Genomic DNA, 15,447 nt, shown 5'->3' on the forward strand with positions numbered 1-15,447 from the left:
AAAAAAGCATCATCTTTAAAGGTCTTTTAGCATTGCACTGCGAGATAGCAAAGTTGCGAGAGTTTAAGTGAATTAGGCCACTGATACTTTTCAGACCTTATTCAAAGCAAATATACTTTTTAGATTGAGTGTTATTAATACCACTAATTACAAACCTTAAAACAAAAAAATATACTTATCAGACTGAGTAATTTTAATAGCACTACCTATAAATCTTAATTCGAAACAAATATATTAATAAGACTGAGTGTTTTTAATACAACAAACTAAATAAATATGTAAGCCAGCTGCAATTGGAGACTCATTTTGTGAGAACAAGTCACATACAGTTATCAGACTGAGTGTTTTTGATAACTTTCTATTAAACTACTATCTGAATAAAAATAAATATATTTATCAGAATTGAGTTTTTAAAATATATACAATTAATGCAAAATATATAAAATTTTCTGTAAAGTACAAACCCTTACTCAAAACGAATATACTTATAAGGAGTGCAGGGGTTCTAGAATCTTTAAAAATCCACTAGCTATGGGATCATTGATTTTAAAAATGTACTAACCATGATTAAAAATTCACTAGCCCTACTTTAAATAAATACAATTTTACTAATAGTAATAATCAGATATGTCACCTAAAGAGGGAGATTGAGCTTAAAAATCTTTAGATTGGGGGTGGAAAGAGGGGGAAGGATATTCATATTTACAAAATATGTAAATGCAGCATTTGACAAGAGTTGTTTTTTCCACTAGCTGTTGGGCTAGTTATAGTAATTATTTATTAGCCCAACACTGAATATCCCTAGCCATGGGAGTGGGCTACCATAATCTAGAAGCCCTGGGAGTGTCAGATAATGTGAATTAATTATCAATGTTCCAAAACATTAACAATGTCAGTGATGTTTGGAACCAAAAGCATTGATGTTAACATGCAGTGTCTACCTCATTCCTCCATGATTTCCTCAATCTACAGTTTATTATGTAAAACTTGTGTGTATTTGTATGTATATGTATATATGTATATGTTCCACTTTCAGTTATGTTTGTTGACATCGGCAACAACGTGTCTGTGGTGGACCGCGTCAAACTCTCCTACATCTACGATGACATTGACCAATCAGAGGTAAGTAAAACATGTTGATGGGTTAAAGGCGTGACCATTTGGGAGCTATCTTCAAAATGTTGCCTGAAAACATATGCATTTAATTTGTAAGGCTGGTAGGTACAAGGTTCGCAGCCCGGTACCGGCTCCCACCCAGAGCAAGTTTTAACGCCTCAGTGGGTAGGTGTAAGAACACTACACCCTCTTCTCTTTCAGTAACCACTAACAACTAATCCACTGTCCTGGACAGACAGCCCAAATAGCTGAGGTGTGTGGCCAGGACAGCGTGCTTGAACTGTAATTGGATAGAAGGAAGGAAGGAAATGGTTTATTTAACGACACTCAACACATTTTATTTACGGTTATATGGCGTCGGACATATGGTTAAGGACCACACAGATATTGAGGGAGGAAATCTGCTGTCACCACTTCATGGCCGGGCTACTCTTATCGATTAGCAGCAAGGGATCTTTTATATGCATCATCCCATGACAAAATAAGTTATAAAAACAAATTGTACCACAAAGTACTTCATTCAACCAGTTTTTTCACATCCCATCCAGTGCTCTACAACTGGTATATTATAAGCTGTGGTATGTTCTGTCCTGTCTGTGGTAAAGTGCATATAAAAGATCCCTTGCTCTGTATTTGTGGTTTGATGCTTATGCAAAATTATTTCTGCATGGGCAAAAAAAACCTGTTTGCCATGTCACACACTGATATCATTAATTTATTTTAGTGAAAATGTTTGTGAATTTGACACTGAGAGCAGTTGCTCTCAGCCATAATTTCAAGAGAAGGGTTTATTGCTCAACATTGTTTTTTGTATGATAAGCACTGTCTTGTACTGCTAATGTCAAAAATGTAGCGGGTTTCTCCTCTGGTGACTACGTGTCAGAGTTACCAAATGTCTGACATCCAATAGCCGAAGATTAATGAATCAGTGTGCTCTAGTGGTGTCATTAAACAAAACAAACTAAAGGTTTAAAAAGTTTCTTGACACCACTAGAGCACATTGATTTATTAATCATCGGCTATTTGGTAATTTTGATGTATAGTATTTGCGAGAAAACCTACATTTTTCTTTTAGTAGCAAGTAATTTTTTATATGCACCACCTCACAGACAGGATAGCACATACCACAGCCTTTGATATATCACGTGAGTGCTTTACCCCTGGGCTATGTCCCACCCGACAAAACAAATTTCAACTAGTTGCATTGTCATCATATTTCATATACTTACCTTTCTGACACCCAATAACCAATATGTATTTTTGTGCTGGGGTGTCATTAAACATTCATTCATTCATTCATATCCCACTTGTCATCATATTTCATATACTTACCTTTCTGACACCCAATAACCAATATGTATTTTTGTGCTGGGGTGTCATTAAACATTCATTCATTCATTCATATCCCACTTGTCATCATATTTCATATACTTACCTTTCTGACACCCAATAACCAATATGTATTTTTGTGCTGGGGTGTCATTAAACATTCATTCATTCATTCATATCCCACTTGTCATCATATTTCATATACTTACCTTTCTGACACCCAATAGCCAATATGTATTTTTGTGCTTGGGTGTCATTAAACATTCATTCATTCATTCATATCCCACTTGTCATCATATTTCATATACTTACCTTTCTGACACCCAATAGCCAATATGTATTTTTGTGCTGGGGTGTCATTAAACATTCATTCATTCATTCATATCCCACTTGTCATCATATTTCATATACTTACCTTTCTGACACCCAATAGCCAATATGTATTTTTGTGCTGGGGTGTCATTAAACATTCATTCATTCATTCATATCCCACTTGTCATCATATTTCATATACTTACCTTTCTGACACCCAATAACCAATATGTATTTTTGTGCTGGGGTGTCATTAAACATTCATTCATTCATTCATATCCCACTTGTCATCATATTTCATATACTTACCTTTCTGACACCCAATAGCCAATATGTATTTTTGTGCTGGGGTGTCATTAAACATTCATTCATTCATTCATATCCCACTTGTCATCATATTTCATATACTTACCTTTCTGACACCCAATAGCCAATATGTATTTTTGTGCTGGGGTGTCATTAAACATTCATTCATTCATTCATATCCCACTTGTCATCATATTTCATATACTTACCTTTCTGACACCCAATAACCAATATGTATTTTTGTGCTGGGGTGTCATTAAACATTCATTCATTCATTCATATCCCACTTGTCATCATATTTCATATACTTACCTTTCTGACACCCAATAGTCAATATGTATTTTTGTGCTGGGGTGTCATTAAACATTCATTCATTCATTCATATCCCACTTGTCATCATATTTCATATACTTACCTTTCTGACACCCAATAACCAATATGTATTTTTGTGCTGGGGTGTCATTAAACATTCATTCATTCATTCATATCCCACTTGTCATCATATTTCATATACTTACCTTTCTGACACCCAATAACCAATATGTATTTTTGTGCTGGGGTGTCATTAAACATTCATTCATTCATTCATTCATATCCCACTTGTCATCATATTTCATATACTTACCTTTCTGACACCCAATAGCCAATATGTATTTTTGTGCTGGGGTGTCATTAAACATTCATTCATTCATTCATTCATATCCCACTTGTCATCATATTTCATATACTTACCTTTCTGACACCCAATAGCCAATATGTATTTTTGTGCTGGGGTGTCATTAAACATTCATTCATTCATTCATATCCCACTTGTTATCAGTATTTTCTTTTATATTTGAATTATAGCTATATATAGCATGTTATGATGTCTCTTTTACTGAAGACCTGTTTTCTGTTACAGGACTTGTTAGACAAGACAAGCTCCCCTACGTACCAATACTTCCCAACTCTGCGAGACTGGATCTCACTGTTCTTGGAAACCAACGGAGACATGACGGCATCGGAGATCGGAAACAACATGCTGGTGCAGCAGGTATACTATAATTAATCAACATGCTGGTGCAGCAGGTATACTTTAATTCAGTCAACATGCTGGTGTAGCAGGTATACTTTAGTTCAATCAACACGCTGGTGCAGCAGGTATACTATAATTCAGTCAACATGCTGGTGCAGCAGGTATACTATAATTCAGTCAACACGCTGGTGCAGCAGGTATACTTTAATTCAATCAACATGCTGGTGTAGCAGGTATACTTTAGTTCAATCAACATGTTGGTATAACAGGTATACTTTAATTCATAAAACATGCTGGTGCAGCAGGTATACCTTAATTCAATCAACATGCTGGTGCAGCAGGTATACTTTAATTCAATCAACATGCTGGTGCAGCAGGTATACTATAATTCATAAAACATGCTGGTGCAGCAGGTATACTATAATTCAATCAACACGCTGGTGCAGCAGGTATACTATAATTCAATCAACATGCTGGTGCAGCAGGTATACTATAATTCAATCAACACGCTGGTGCAGCAGGTATACTTTAATTCAAACAACATGTTGGTATAACAGGTATACTTTAATTCATAAAACACGCTGGTGCAGCAGGTATACTTTAATTCAATCAACATGCTGGTGCAGCAGGTATACTATAATTCAATCAACACGCTGGTGCAGCAGGTATACTATAATTCAATCAACACGCTGGTGCAGCAGGTATACTTTAATTCAATCAACATGCTGGTGCAGCAGGTATACTATAATTCAATCAACACGCTGGTGCAGCAGGTATACTATAATTCAATCAACACGCTGGTGCAGCAGGTATACTTTAATTCAGTCAACACGCTGGTGCAGCAGGTATACTATAATTCAGTCAACATGCTGGTGCAGCAGGTATACTATAATTCAGTCAACACGCTGGTGCAGCAGGTATACTTTAATTCAATCAACACGCTGGTGCAGCAGGTATACTATAATTCAAACAACACGCTGGTGCAGCAGGTATACTATAATTCAAACAACACGCTGGTGCAGCAGGTATACTATAATTCAAACAACACGCTGGTGCAGCAGGTATACTATAATTCAAACAACACGCTGGTGCAGCAGGTATACTTTAATTCAATCAACATGTTGGTGCAGCAGGTATACTATAATTCAAACAATCAGCTTATGTAAATGTATGAAATGTAAACTGTCAACCACATTAATATTGTGACTTGCTTTTTCATGAATATGCAGCCTAGCACATGTTCACATTGTGTAATTTTTGTGTTGTTATCTACAGTGTGTATTTGCAATTACACTTTTTCTGTTTCAGATTTACAGTATATACCATGTGTGTATATTTATTTAATGCAGTATTTATTTATTTATTTATTTAATATGGTATTTATTTATTTAATTTGGTATTTATTTATTTATTTATCTATTTATTTAATGCAGTATTTATTTAATCTGGTATTTATTTATTTATTTAGTCTAATGTTGTATTATTTTTTAATTAATTAATTTATTTATTTGCCAGGTTCTACATCTGGTGCACTGTCTGGTGAAGTACGGTTTTTTCCACAAGTCGTCTGACATCAAGATCCTCCTCGAGCCCTTGATGAGTTTGCTGGACGGACGCAATGACAAACCGTATCCCAACATGCAAAGTATGTACTGTGGTATCCCAACATGTAAAGTATGTACTGTGGTATCCCAACATGCAAAGCATGTACTGACAGTGGTATCCCAACATGCAAAGTACGTACTGTTGTCTAGTGACAGTCATGTAGAATCAAGCATAGATCTACTCTTAGCCTGTCTGTGGGATTCCCGTCGGTGAACACATTGGGCTATTTCTCGTTCCAGCCAGTGCTCCACAACTGGTGTAACAAAGGCCGTGGTATGTACTGTCCTGTCTGTGGGATGGTGCATATAAAAGATCCCCTGCTGCTAATCAAAAAAGAGTAGCTCATGAAGTGGCGACAGCAGGTTTCCTCTCTCTATATCTGTGTGGTCCTTAACCATATGTCTGATGCCATATAACTGTAAATAAAATGTGTTGAGTGCATTGTTAAATATAACATTTCCTTCCTTCCTTCCCATAAGTGAACTCATTAGACTATTTCTCATTCTAGCCAGTGCACCACGACTGGTATATCAAAGGCTCTGGTATGTGCTATCCTATCTGTGAGATGGTGCATATAAAAGATCCCTTGCTACTAAGGGAAAAATGTAGCAGGTTTTTTTTTCTTCTCTTAGACTGTATGTCAAAATTACCAAATGTTTGACATCCAATAGCTGATAATTAATAAATAAATGTGCTCTAGTGGTGTTGTTAAACAAAATAAAACTTTTAACTTTAGATCTAATCTTAGGTATAACCTACTTTTATCTGTTATAAATGAGAAATTAATTTTCATTCGTAACATTTATCAATCAAAACATTTATCAGTCAACTGGGCAACCAGAAACACCCTAGTTGAATTTCTTTAGGCTTTAGCACTATACCTGTTTTAGACTTATATGCATATAACTAGATATATTATTTGCAATGCCTATATAATTTTATGTTATATTCCTTAAAATATATGATACATGCCAGTACAGAAAGTTTATAAATAATTAAAATACTTAAATATACATTCTCAAAACACATATCTTTCATTTTATTTAGAAACAAAGCTTTCTAAAAATTGTTATAGATTACAATTAGCAAGCCAAAAAAAAAGAAGAAGATGGTGACAACAAAAGAGCAAATGATTAAAATTGTGGATTTTAAAAAATGGCATTTTCTTCTGGGTTTTTTTTATGGTTGATAATACTGGTACCCTGTTGTGGTCTTTGCAGGTAAGGAAGGTGAAGAAGTACTCAAGTACTTTAGGAAAACTGGAAGATTTCAGAAAAGTCCCGAAACCAAAGCAATCGTTGATGCCAAAATACAGTGAGTTATAGATTTTGTTTATCATTCTGAATAACAAAACAGAGAATATCCTGCCCTGCTAGTGTTTTATATGTATGTTTTTCAACCTTTTTCATTTTTAAAATCCAACATGTTGCGTGTAAATTTTTCATCCTTTTTAGTTTTTAATCTAACATGTTACAGCATTTTATGTTGTATGTGTAATGTGAATAATGTAATTATCTGTAATAGTGTATTTGTTTTTTTAAATATTAATATGTATTATTAAATACAAAGTGTATTCTATGGGATGTAAATTTGGATATGGTGTAATATACAGTAAAATAATGTGTGAATGTTTATATTTCAGAGCTTTAGAAGTGCTCAATCTGTTCTTTAATTTCATCTTCAACTTGAGAATGGAGGTAAGGATATTTCTATTGTCTGTCTGTCTGTCTGTCTCTGTTTTGCCTTCATTTTATTTCCTTATATATATATATATATATATTTGTAAATACGATAGTATTGGGAGACCAAATCCAGTTTGGGCTAGTTATTAACATTGGGGTAACTAGAAATATATTTAGGAGATAACCACATGGAGTTTTTAGATTTGCGGGTGTTATTGTGTATTTGATCCCACAAATGTCATTTTTGACTGAAGGCGTTAATATTACACTAGTTAGATATTAAGTGATTGTTATGACACGAGCAATATCTTGTGTGTAATAAAAGTTAATTCTTTCGACTGTTTCTCATCAGATGGGTGTACAAAACGTCATAATAAATTACACACAAAATATATATACAGTCAGACCTCATTACAATGACTATGTTCGTCCTTGGGTCACTTTTTCATTATATCCAACTTGCCGGTGTATCGAATTGTTATGAGTTATCTCCATTGCCAAAATAATGTAATAAGAATACTAATTAACATTAACTAATGACTGAATAGCAGTTAAATAATTAATGCATTGCAATTATTATTAAAAACAACAAATACACATACATACATTATATTTGTTTTTAAACAACATCATTAAATATATTAAACAAGGCGGGAGATCAAGGATTCTAAGTGGCTGTGTGTACTGCCAACGTGCTGCGGTATCTGTGTTTATGTAATGTTTTTGTAAAGAGGTGTTTTAAGACGTCGGATGCATGTTTGTTCCTAATTTGCTCTGTCGGTGTCAGAAGGTGTGAATTCTAGTGTAATGAACAGAATAACATTGATGTACGTATGTTCCCAATAATTTATGGTCAGATGGTGTAAATGTTGTAGTAATGACGGTTGTAACAAGGTCTGACTGTATATATATTTGTTTATATTATTTTCAGAAATTCATGAACATGTTCAAGATGACCCACAATCAGGCCATACATCCCAACATGCCACCTCCTGAAATAGGAGTTCTGCTCAATGAGACGTTTCAACTCAGTGAAAATCCTGGGTATGTTAGTTTTGGTTTTTGAGCTGCTGCAATGCCATGCTGTTCTCATTGTTAGCAGTTTTCTCCTGTTGACATACAAAATGCCATGGTATGTGAGCCTTTCTGTTTGGAAAACAGTGGGACAGCATTCCATTGCTCTCATGATAATATTCTGATGGAAATAAAGAACGGGTAAAAGATAAATAGTAAAAGCAAATGTTGATTGCAACCAAAACACTGATCCACAGTATTGGGAATTTAACCTTTAGACTACTGGATTAATTTTTGACCAAAACCACATTGAGTGGGTACAAGTTTATAATTTTTACTCACATATATTCACTTAAATGTTTTATAAATACATAAAATAAAGTGCATATTTGAATCAGTAAGTATTATTTTCGTGGGTTTTTCTAATTTTTATGATATTTTATGAAAGTTGCGTTTACTTACAGGCATTTGTGGCCAGCTGTCCAGTATTTATGTCCATTATTCCCAACTACAATTCATATCCCAATATTTGGTGATTTTCGTTGTTGGTAAAACTATCAAATTTATTATCAAATTAACTGTCACAATCAGATATCGATCCCTGAAAATTATCATGACGTGCCACCATTGTTGTCAACCAAAAATACTTGCCGAAAACCACTTTTTCAACTCAAAATTCCAAGGTATAATCCATTGAAAAAACAATCTAAAGAAACAGGAAGTTAACTTGTCTTCCATTTCCTGTTACTAAATCGCTTCCAGTGAGTGTCGTGTGCAAAACAGGGAAATATGAATTGGGGATTGCACTGTATACAGTGTATACAGTATGTCGACTGGTGTGACGTTGGGCGAGATATCTCACCTGAAGTAGTCAGAAGATTAACCATGTTACTGGTGGTCAGTTTCACAGTGCCGACATTCAGTACACATTACATTTTTGTATTTTATAACTACTCTAGAGTTCAATTAAATTTGGTCTTAAATAGCACATGTATCCTTATTTTTTTTGTATCATAATTAATATCATAAATAAAGAGATTCTTTCTACATATTTTAAAAGTAAGCATCGTAACAAGTAATAAAGAAAAATGATGACACTCGCCAAATATTCCCATCTTTGGGTGAGTGTAAAGTGAACAAAATGATGACACTCACCAATAGCCATCTTTGGGTGAGTGTAAAGTGAACAAAATGATGACACTTGCCAATTCCCATCTTTGGGTGAGTGTAAAGTGAACAAAATGATGACACTCGCCAATTCCCATCTTTGGGTGAGTGTAAAGTGAACAAAATGATGACACTCACCAATAGCCATCTTTGGGTGAGTGTAAAGTGAACAAAATGATGACACTCGCCAATTCCCATCTTTGGGTGAGTGTAAAGTGAACAAAATGATGACACTCACCAATAGCCATCTTTGGGTGAGTGTAAAGTGAACAAAATGATGACACTCGCCAATTCCCATCTTTGGGTGAGTGTAAAGTGAACAAAATGATGATACTCACCAATAGCCATCTTTGGGTGAGTGTAAAGTGAACAAAATGATGACACTCGCCAATTCCCATCTTTGGGTGAGTGTAAAGTGAACAAAATGATGACACTCACCAATAGCCATCTTTGGGTGAGTGTAAAGTGAGCATCCATCACTGCACTCCTGTTTTGAAAAGGCCTGGTAAGTGCTGTCCTCTCTGGAATGATATCAACCAAAATATCGCCTACTGCTAATGAAGAAGATCCCTTGTTGGAGTTTGCATAACAGAAAGGTTGAACTTTAGTCAGTTTGTGATCTTGTCCAATTAAAGGTCAAGTACCAATAGTTCTTGGATGATTGTCATGTCATGGATGTCAAAAAATACAAAAGGTAGTCATATTTTGTGATTTTCGACTCTTCTAAAGTTTCAGATAATATTTGACTTGACTTAAATGTACCTATATTCTTTCAAGGTTCTCTCTCTTCCAGGGAACACTTAGTTTCTTTTAAAGACTAAGGTTTTTTTTTCCTTCAAATAATAAATTATTTATTGTTTGCTGTTTAGAAGAAATACAGAAGAAGTTTATTTTGTTTAACGACATTACTAGAGCACATTGATTTATTAATCATTGGCTACTGGATGTCAAACATTTAATTCTGACATATAGTCTTAGAGAGGAAACCCGCTACATTTGTTTCCATTAGCAATAAGGGATCTTTTATATGCACCATCCCAAAGACTGGATAGCACATACTACAGCCTTTGATATAGCAGTTGCGGTGCACTGGCTGGAACAAAAAATAGCTCTATAGGCCCACCGATGGGGATTAATCCCAGACCGACCGCACATCAAGCAAGCACTTTACCACTGGGCTACGTCCCACCCTCTGTTTAGAATAATGGAGAAAAAAAAAAAACCATAATATCATTGTAACAGAAAATGAAGGTATGAAAGCATTTAAATATTACCAGTTTTTGATAAGGGATGAACTGGATTGTTAGATGAATTGGTAGATAGATGATTTGGTTGTATGGTTGATGGGTGAATGTTGTTTTCATTTAGTAATCTAGTCTGTGAGTGGCAGTCCTCTCTGTGGCAGTGCAAGAAGGCTAGCATCTCCAGTAAAGCATCTCATTGGGAGTAGCTGTCCTATAGACGGCCTTAATCACTTATTACAGTTTTTCATTCAGAATTGGATGGATGCATGGATGCATGGATGGATGGATGGATGGGTGGGTGGGTGGGTGGGTGGGTGGGTGAGTGAGTAGGTGGGTGGGTCTTGGGTGGGTGGATGGATGGATGGATGGAAGGAAGGAAGGAAGAAAGAAGGGAGGGTGGATAGATGTGTGGGTTGATGGTTTTCAGTGGTTAATTTACACCTTGTTGGGACAACTTGAGGATTGTTTCAAAATGACAGACGTGATTTGTAAACATAGATTGAGATGTTAATTTTTGTGTTTAGTTCTACGTGTCTATCACTCAGGTACAGTATGAGCATGGTTTGATAACTGTGTGTGTGCTGTTTTTGTAATCATCTCATTTTATAAATAGTTTCTGTTTATTTCATTTCAAGGATTTAAAAATTTGTTTATTTGATTAACATAAATATTTATTTTTATTTATTTTCAATAAACATTTTAGTTTTTTTTGTTTCAAAAAACAATTTTGTGTGATGTTTAGAATATTATATGGGTTTTTTTGTTTGTTTTTTCAGGAACATTTGTTTATTTAATGATTGTTTGTTTTTAAATATGATTCTGTTTATTTGATTTCAAGAAATAGAGATAAAAATCGTTCTGATTTGTTAGAAATTCCTGATTTTAACACTGCTTCAAAACTTGTCCTTGTTCTTTAGTGAAAAACTCACAGTAAAACTCTCTCTTTTAAAACCTTTTCCAGGGGCCTAATTCACAAAGCTCTCTTAGGCTCTGCTAGACAACAATGCATCCTCTTTGCAAGTCTTTTAGCATTGCACTGCGATATCGCAAAGTTGCAAGAGTTTAGTGAATTAGGCCCCTGGATTTTGGGGTTAAGTGTCATTTTCATCTAATGAATATTATAGATTGTCTTTTTATTTGATTTCATCACTATTACCACTTTTCAACTGAGGCTTGTATAGCTAAATTAACATTGTTAGTAATTTGTTTCTTGTGTCATTGCTATTCTGGTAAATGTTTGGGCCTAATTAAAATCCTAAAATACTGCCATCTTTGATTCAAGGTTTCTTTGTAATTTGAAAATGTTGTACCTTTCTGGCACTAAGCCTATTGTATTTGGTTGAATAAATAATATTAAGTGTAAGAAATTGGCATTACTTGCCAAGGTTAGCTCTGGGTCAGCAGAACATTTCGCCAAATCATTTATTAAACTTAAAAAAATGGCAGAAACCCAATTATCAAAATATCAATTATTCATGAAATTAATTCACCAAATTAAAAAATTTGAAATTCGCAATTGGCGAATTTGGAGAGCGGCAGAGCTGCATGTGTAGCCCTGCTTGCATTAATGAGATAAAAAAAAAAAAACTTAATTTTTTTCAGTAATTCCAATCACTGACATGGCTGATTCTCCCCCCCCCCCCACACACACACATACACCACCACCACCACCACCACCACTACCTTATATTTGAGCAGTATGATTATCTATTGACTCATTGGATTAGAGCTAATGATATCATATTTAAAGATGGACTTAATACAGATCTTGCAGTTTTATGTGCAGTCAGCATGCAGCATAAACAGATTATAAGATATGCTGTCTTGTCTTTTAGAAAGTGCGTATATGAAAATGCCACTGCTATAGAAAACAAGAAGGCAAATTACAGCTAGTTTTTGTCTTAACATATTAGGTACATGTACAGTGAAACCTCTCAAAACCGGACCACCTGTACACTGCAATTCCCTCAAAACCGGACCACCTGTACACTGCAATTCCCTCAAAACCGGACCACCTGTATGCTGCAATTCCCTCAAAACCGAACCACCTGTACACTGCAATTCCCTCAAAACCGGACCACCTGTACACTGCAATTCCCTCAAAACCGGACATTTATCACTGTCCTTTTTTTAGAATTCAGTACAGAACTTAACTTCTCTAAACTGGATACCTCTTTAACACCAGACATTTTGCTTGGTCCCGAGGGTGTCCGGTTTAGAGGGGTTTCACTGTATGTTTCAACACTTGATCTAGAGCAATGTTGGGAATAACCTCGAATTTCATCATCTAGAGATCAGATCATAAGACTCCATCATATGAGGTCATGTAGGACAGAAAAAGTACACCCGAGGTGGTGGAAATTTCAACCCATGACTAGGCTTGTCGAGTCCCAGGATCGAAATTTCCACTACTGAGAGTGTTTTTTTGTTTTTTTTTATCCCACATGACCACATATGATGGAGTCTTTTTCTCCCATCCATTTGATAAATAAATTATTATTTTACACAAACAGACAAAGATGGCTGAACAAGTAACTTCTTTTATTTGGCATTGTTTAACACTACAAAATTTACAAGAAAGCTTTTATAATGAAGGTTTTAATAAAAATATTTTGATAAAACTGTTGCTTGATGACCTCCGATCACCTACTCACATTAATATGACATCATATATTACCAACAACATAATACTCCCCATTTAGAACCAGGCACAGACTCTACAAATTAAATTGTTTACCGTTAATCTGGTTTCTTTATGTACACATGAAAACAAAGACAAACCCAAGCATATTTATATTAATCCCATTATCTAAGCTATAGGAAAGTTTGTTTTGTTTAATGACACCACTAGAGCACATTGATTTATTAATCATCGGCTATTGGATGTCAAACATTTGGTAATTGCAATATATAGTCTTAGAGAGGAAACCCGCTACATTTTTCTATTAGTAGCAAGGGATCTTTTATATGCACCATTCCACAGACAGGATAGCACATACCACGGCCTTTGATATACCAGTCGTGGTGCACTGGCTGGAACAGGAAATATTTCAATGGGCCCACCAACGGGGCTCAATGCCAAACCAACTGCACATCAAGCAAGCGCTTTACCACTGGGCTACGTCCTGCTCCCTAAGCTTTTGGAATGATTATGGTTAAACATTTTTTACAACAATCGATTTTAGATTTTTAGAATTGATCATCTCACATCAGTATTTCTAGAGCCAAACCATTCAATTTTCAATTATAATGTGATAATTTGAATAATCATTATTATTATTGTATTATTAATTACAAGTTGTAATTTACAACACACATTGATAATTAGCTGGTTAGCATTGATTACATTGATTTCATGATTTAGGCAATCTAATTAAAATTAGCTCCACTGGTTAATTACTATTACCTGTGGATCTAACAGCATCCCATTGGAGCTCATGTCCAGTTGACCTTTCATTCGACCAATCAAAACTTTACTTGCAAAATCATGCCAGTGATGTGAAAAGAATTTGAAAACATTCGGGATTATGCCGAGGGTATATGAAATGATTCGGGTAAATTACGAAGTATGCCGGAAACTAATTTCATGTAAAATTTTATATAAAATTTGTTTCAAGATGAAAAAAACACCCTGTGATGGTATAGCCATAAAAGCTGTTTATACTAGTATACAATCCAGAGTTTATTACTGCACTTTCCCTCCTGTTTTTGAATGTTGAAATAGACCAGCAAGTTCACATATTGCATAAATAGTCTCGCCCGATATTTTTAGAAATTGTATGCTCTTGAATAACAGTATAAAAGGCGATGTGTAATTGGTCGATATTTAAATTATTTATAGATGAAATGTCACCTGGACATGTGAGTCCACGCAGTGTTATTAGATCTATTGGTATACCAGTAGAGCTAATTTTAATCAGATTGTGATTTAGAGTGATTATTTTTACAGGTTCTTATTTCTTTTTTTAGTGTGTGCAAAACAGCGTTGAGACGACTCAATGAAATCTGGGAAGAGACGTCGTTCTTCAAGAATTATGACATGACAGAAATATTGCTGGTAATATTTTAAATGTAGTTTACAATAAAAACAAATCCACCTAATTTTTAGAGAATACATGTAGCTGATACTTGTAAAAAGCAAAGTCATATACAGAGCGGGAGGCGGGGGAAACGGGACGGGGTGCTGAATCAAAATTGGTAGTAAATCTTAAGGCAGAGATGAATTTTACTTGTAGAATGCAAGACACTCAATGTCAATCACCATCCCCCACCCCCCACAATGTCTACTTGCTTCTGCTGTGCCTGATATAGGGGTTTTCTAGAAATGAGCAAAGGGAAGGAATGGCAAGGTTGGTTGGAAGGAAGAAAGAAAAAAATGTTTTATTTAACAACGCACTCAACACATTTTAATTTTGGTTATATGGTGTCAGATGATTAAAGGGACATTCCTGAGTTTGCTGAATTGTAAGATGTTTCCTGCTAATAAAATATTTCTACAATTAAACTTACATTACTTAAATATTTTCTTGTTTAGAATATTAGTGTTTGTATAATTAATGTGTTTCTGGTCGTCTTAATATTTGTAAGAAGCCCAAACTGGATTTTGTTTTCAAATAATTTTGTACATATGAAAAAATTATATTTTAGGAAATAAAAT

General features: G+C 34.8%; 1 protein-coding gene across 1 annotated transcript in view; it reads left to right on the forward strand.

The window, feature by feature from the left end:
- LOC121370552 (inositol 1,4,5-trisphosphate receptor type 2-like) overlaps positions 1-15,447 on the forward strand; it is a 132,415-nt gene that overhangs the window by 59,011 nt on the left and 57,957 nt on the right. Inside the window, 7 exon segments of the mRNA XM_041495896.1 lie at positions 1,037-1,122; positions 3,965-4,096; positions 5,594-5,723; positions 6,904-6,997; positions 7,326-7,380; positions 8,297-8,409; positions 14,760-14,847. Coding sequence (XP_041351830.1) covers positions 1,037-1,122; positions 3,965-4,096; positions 5,594-5,723; positions 6,904-6,997; positions 7,326-7,380; positions 8,297-8,409; positions 14,760-14,847 — 698 coding nt within the window.

The sequence above is a fragment of the Gigantopelta aegis genome, chromosome 1, assembly GCF_016097555.1.
Source record: "Gigantopelta aegis isolate Gae_Host chromosome 1, Gae_host_genome, whole genome shotgun sequence".
Classification (NCBI taxonomy): Eukaryota; Metazoa; Mollusca; class Gastropoda; order Neomphalida; family Peltospiridae; genus Gigantopelta; species Gigantopelta aegis.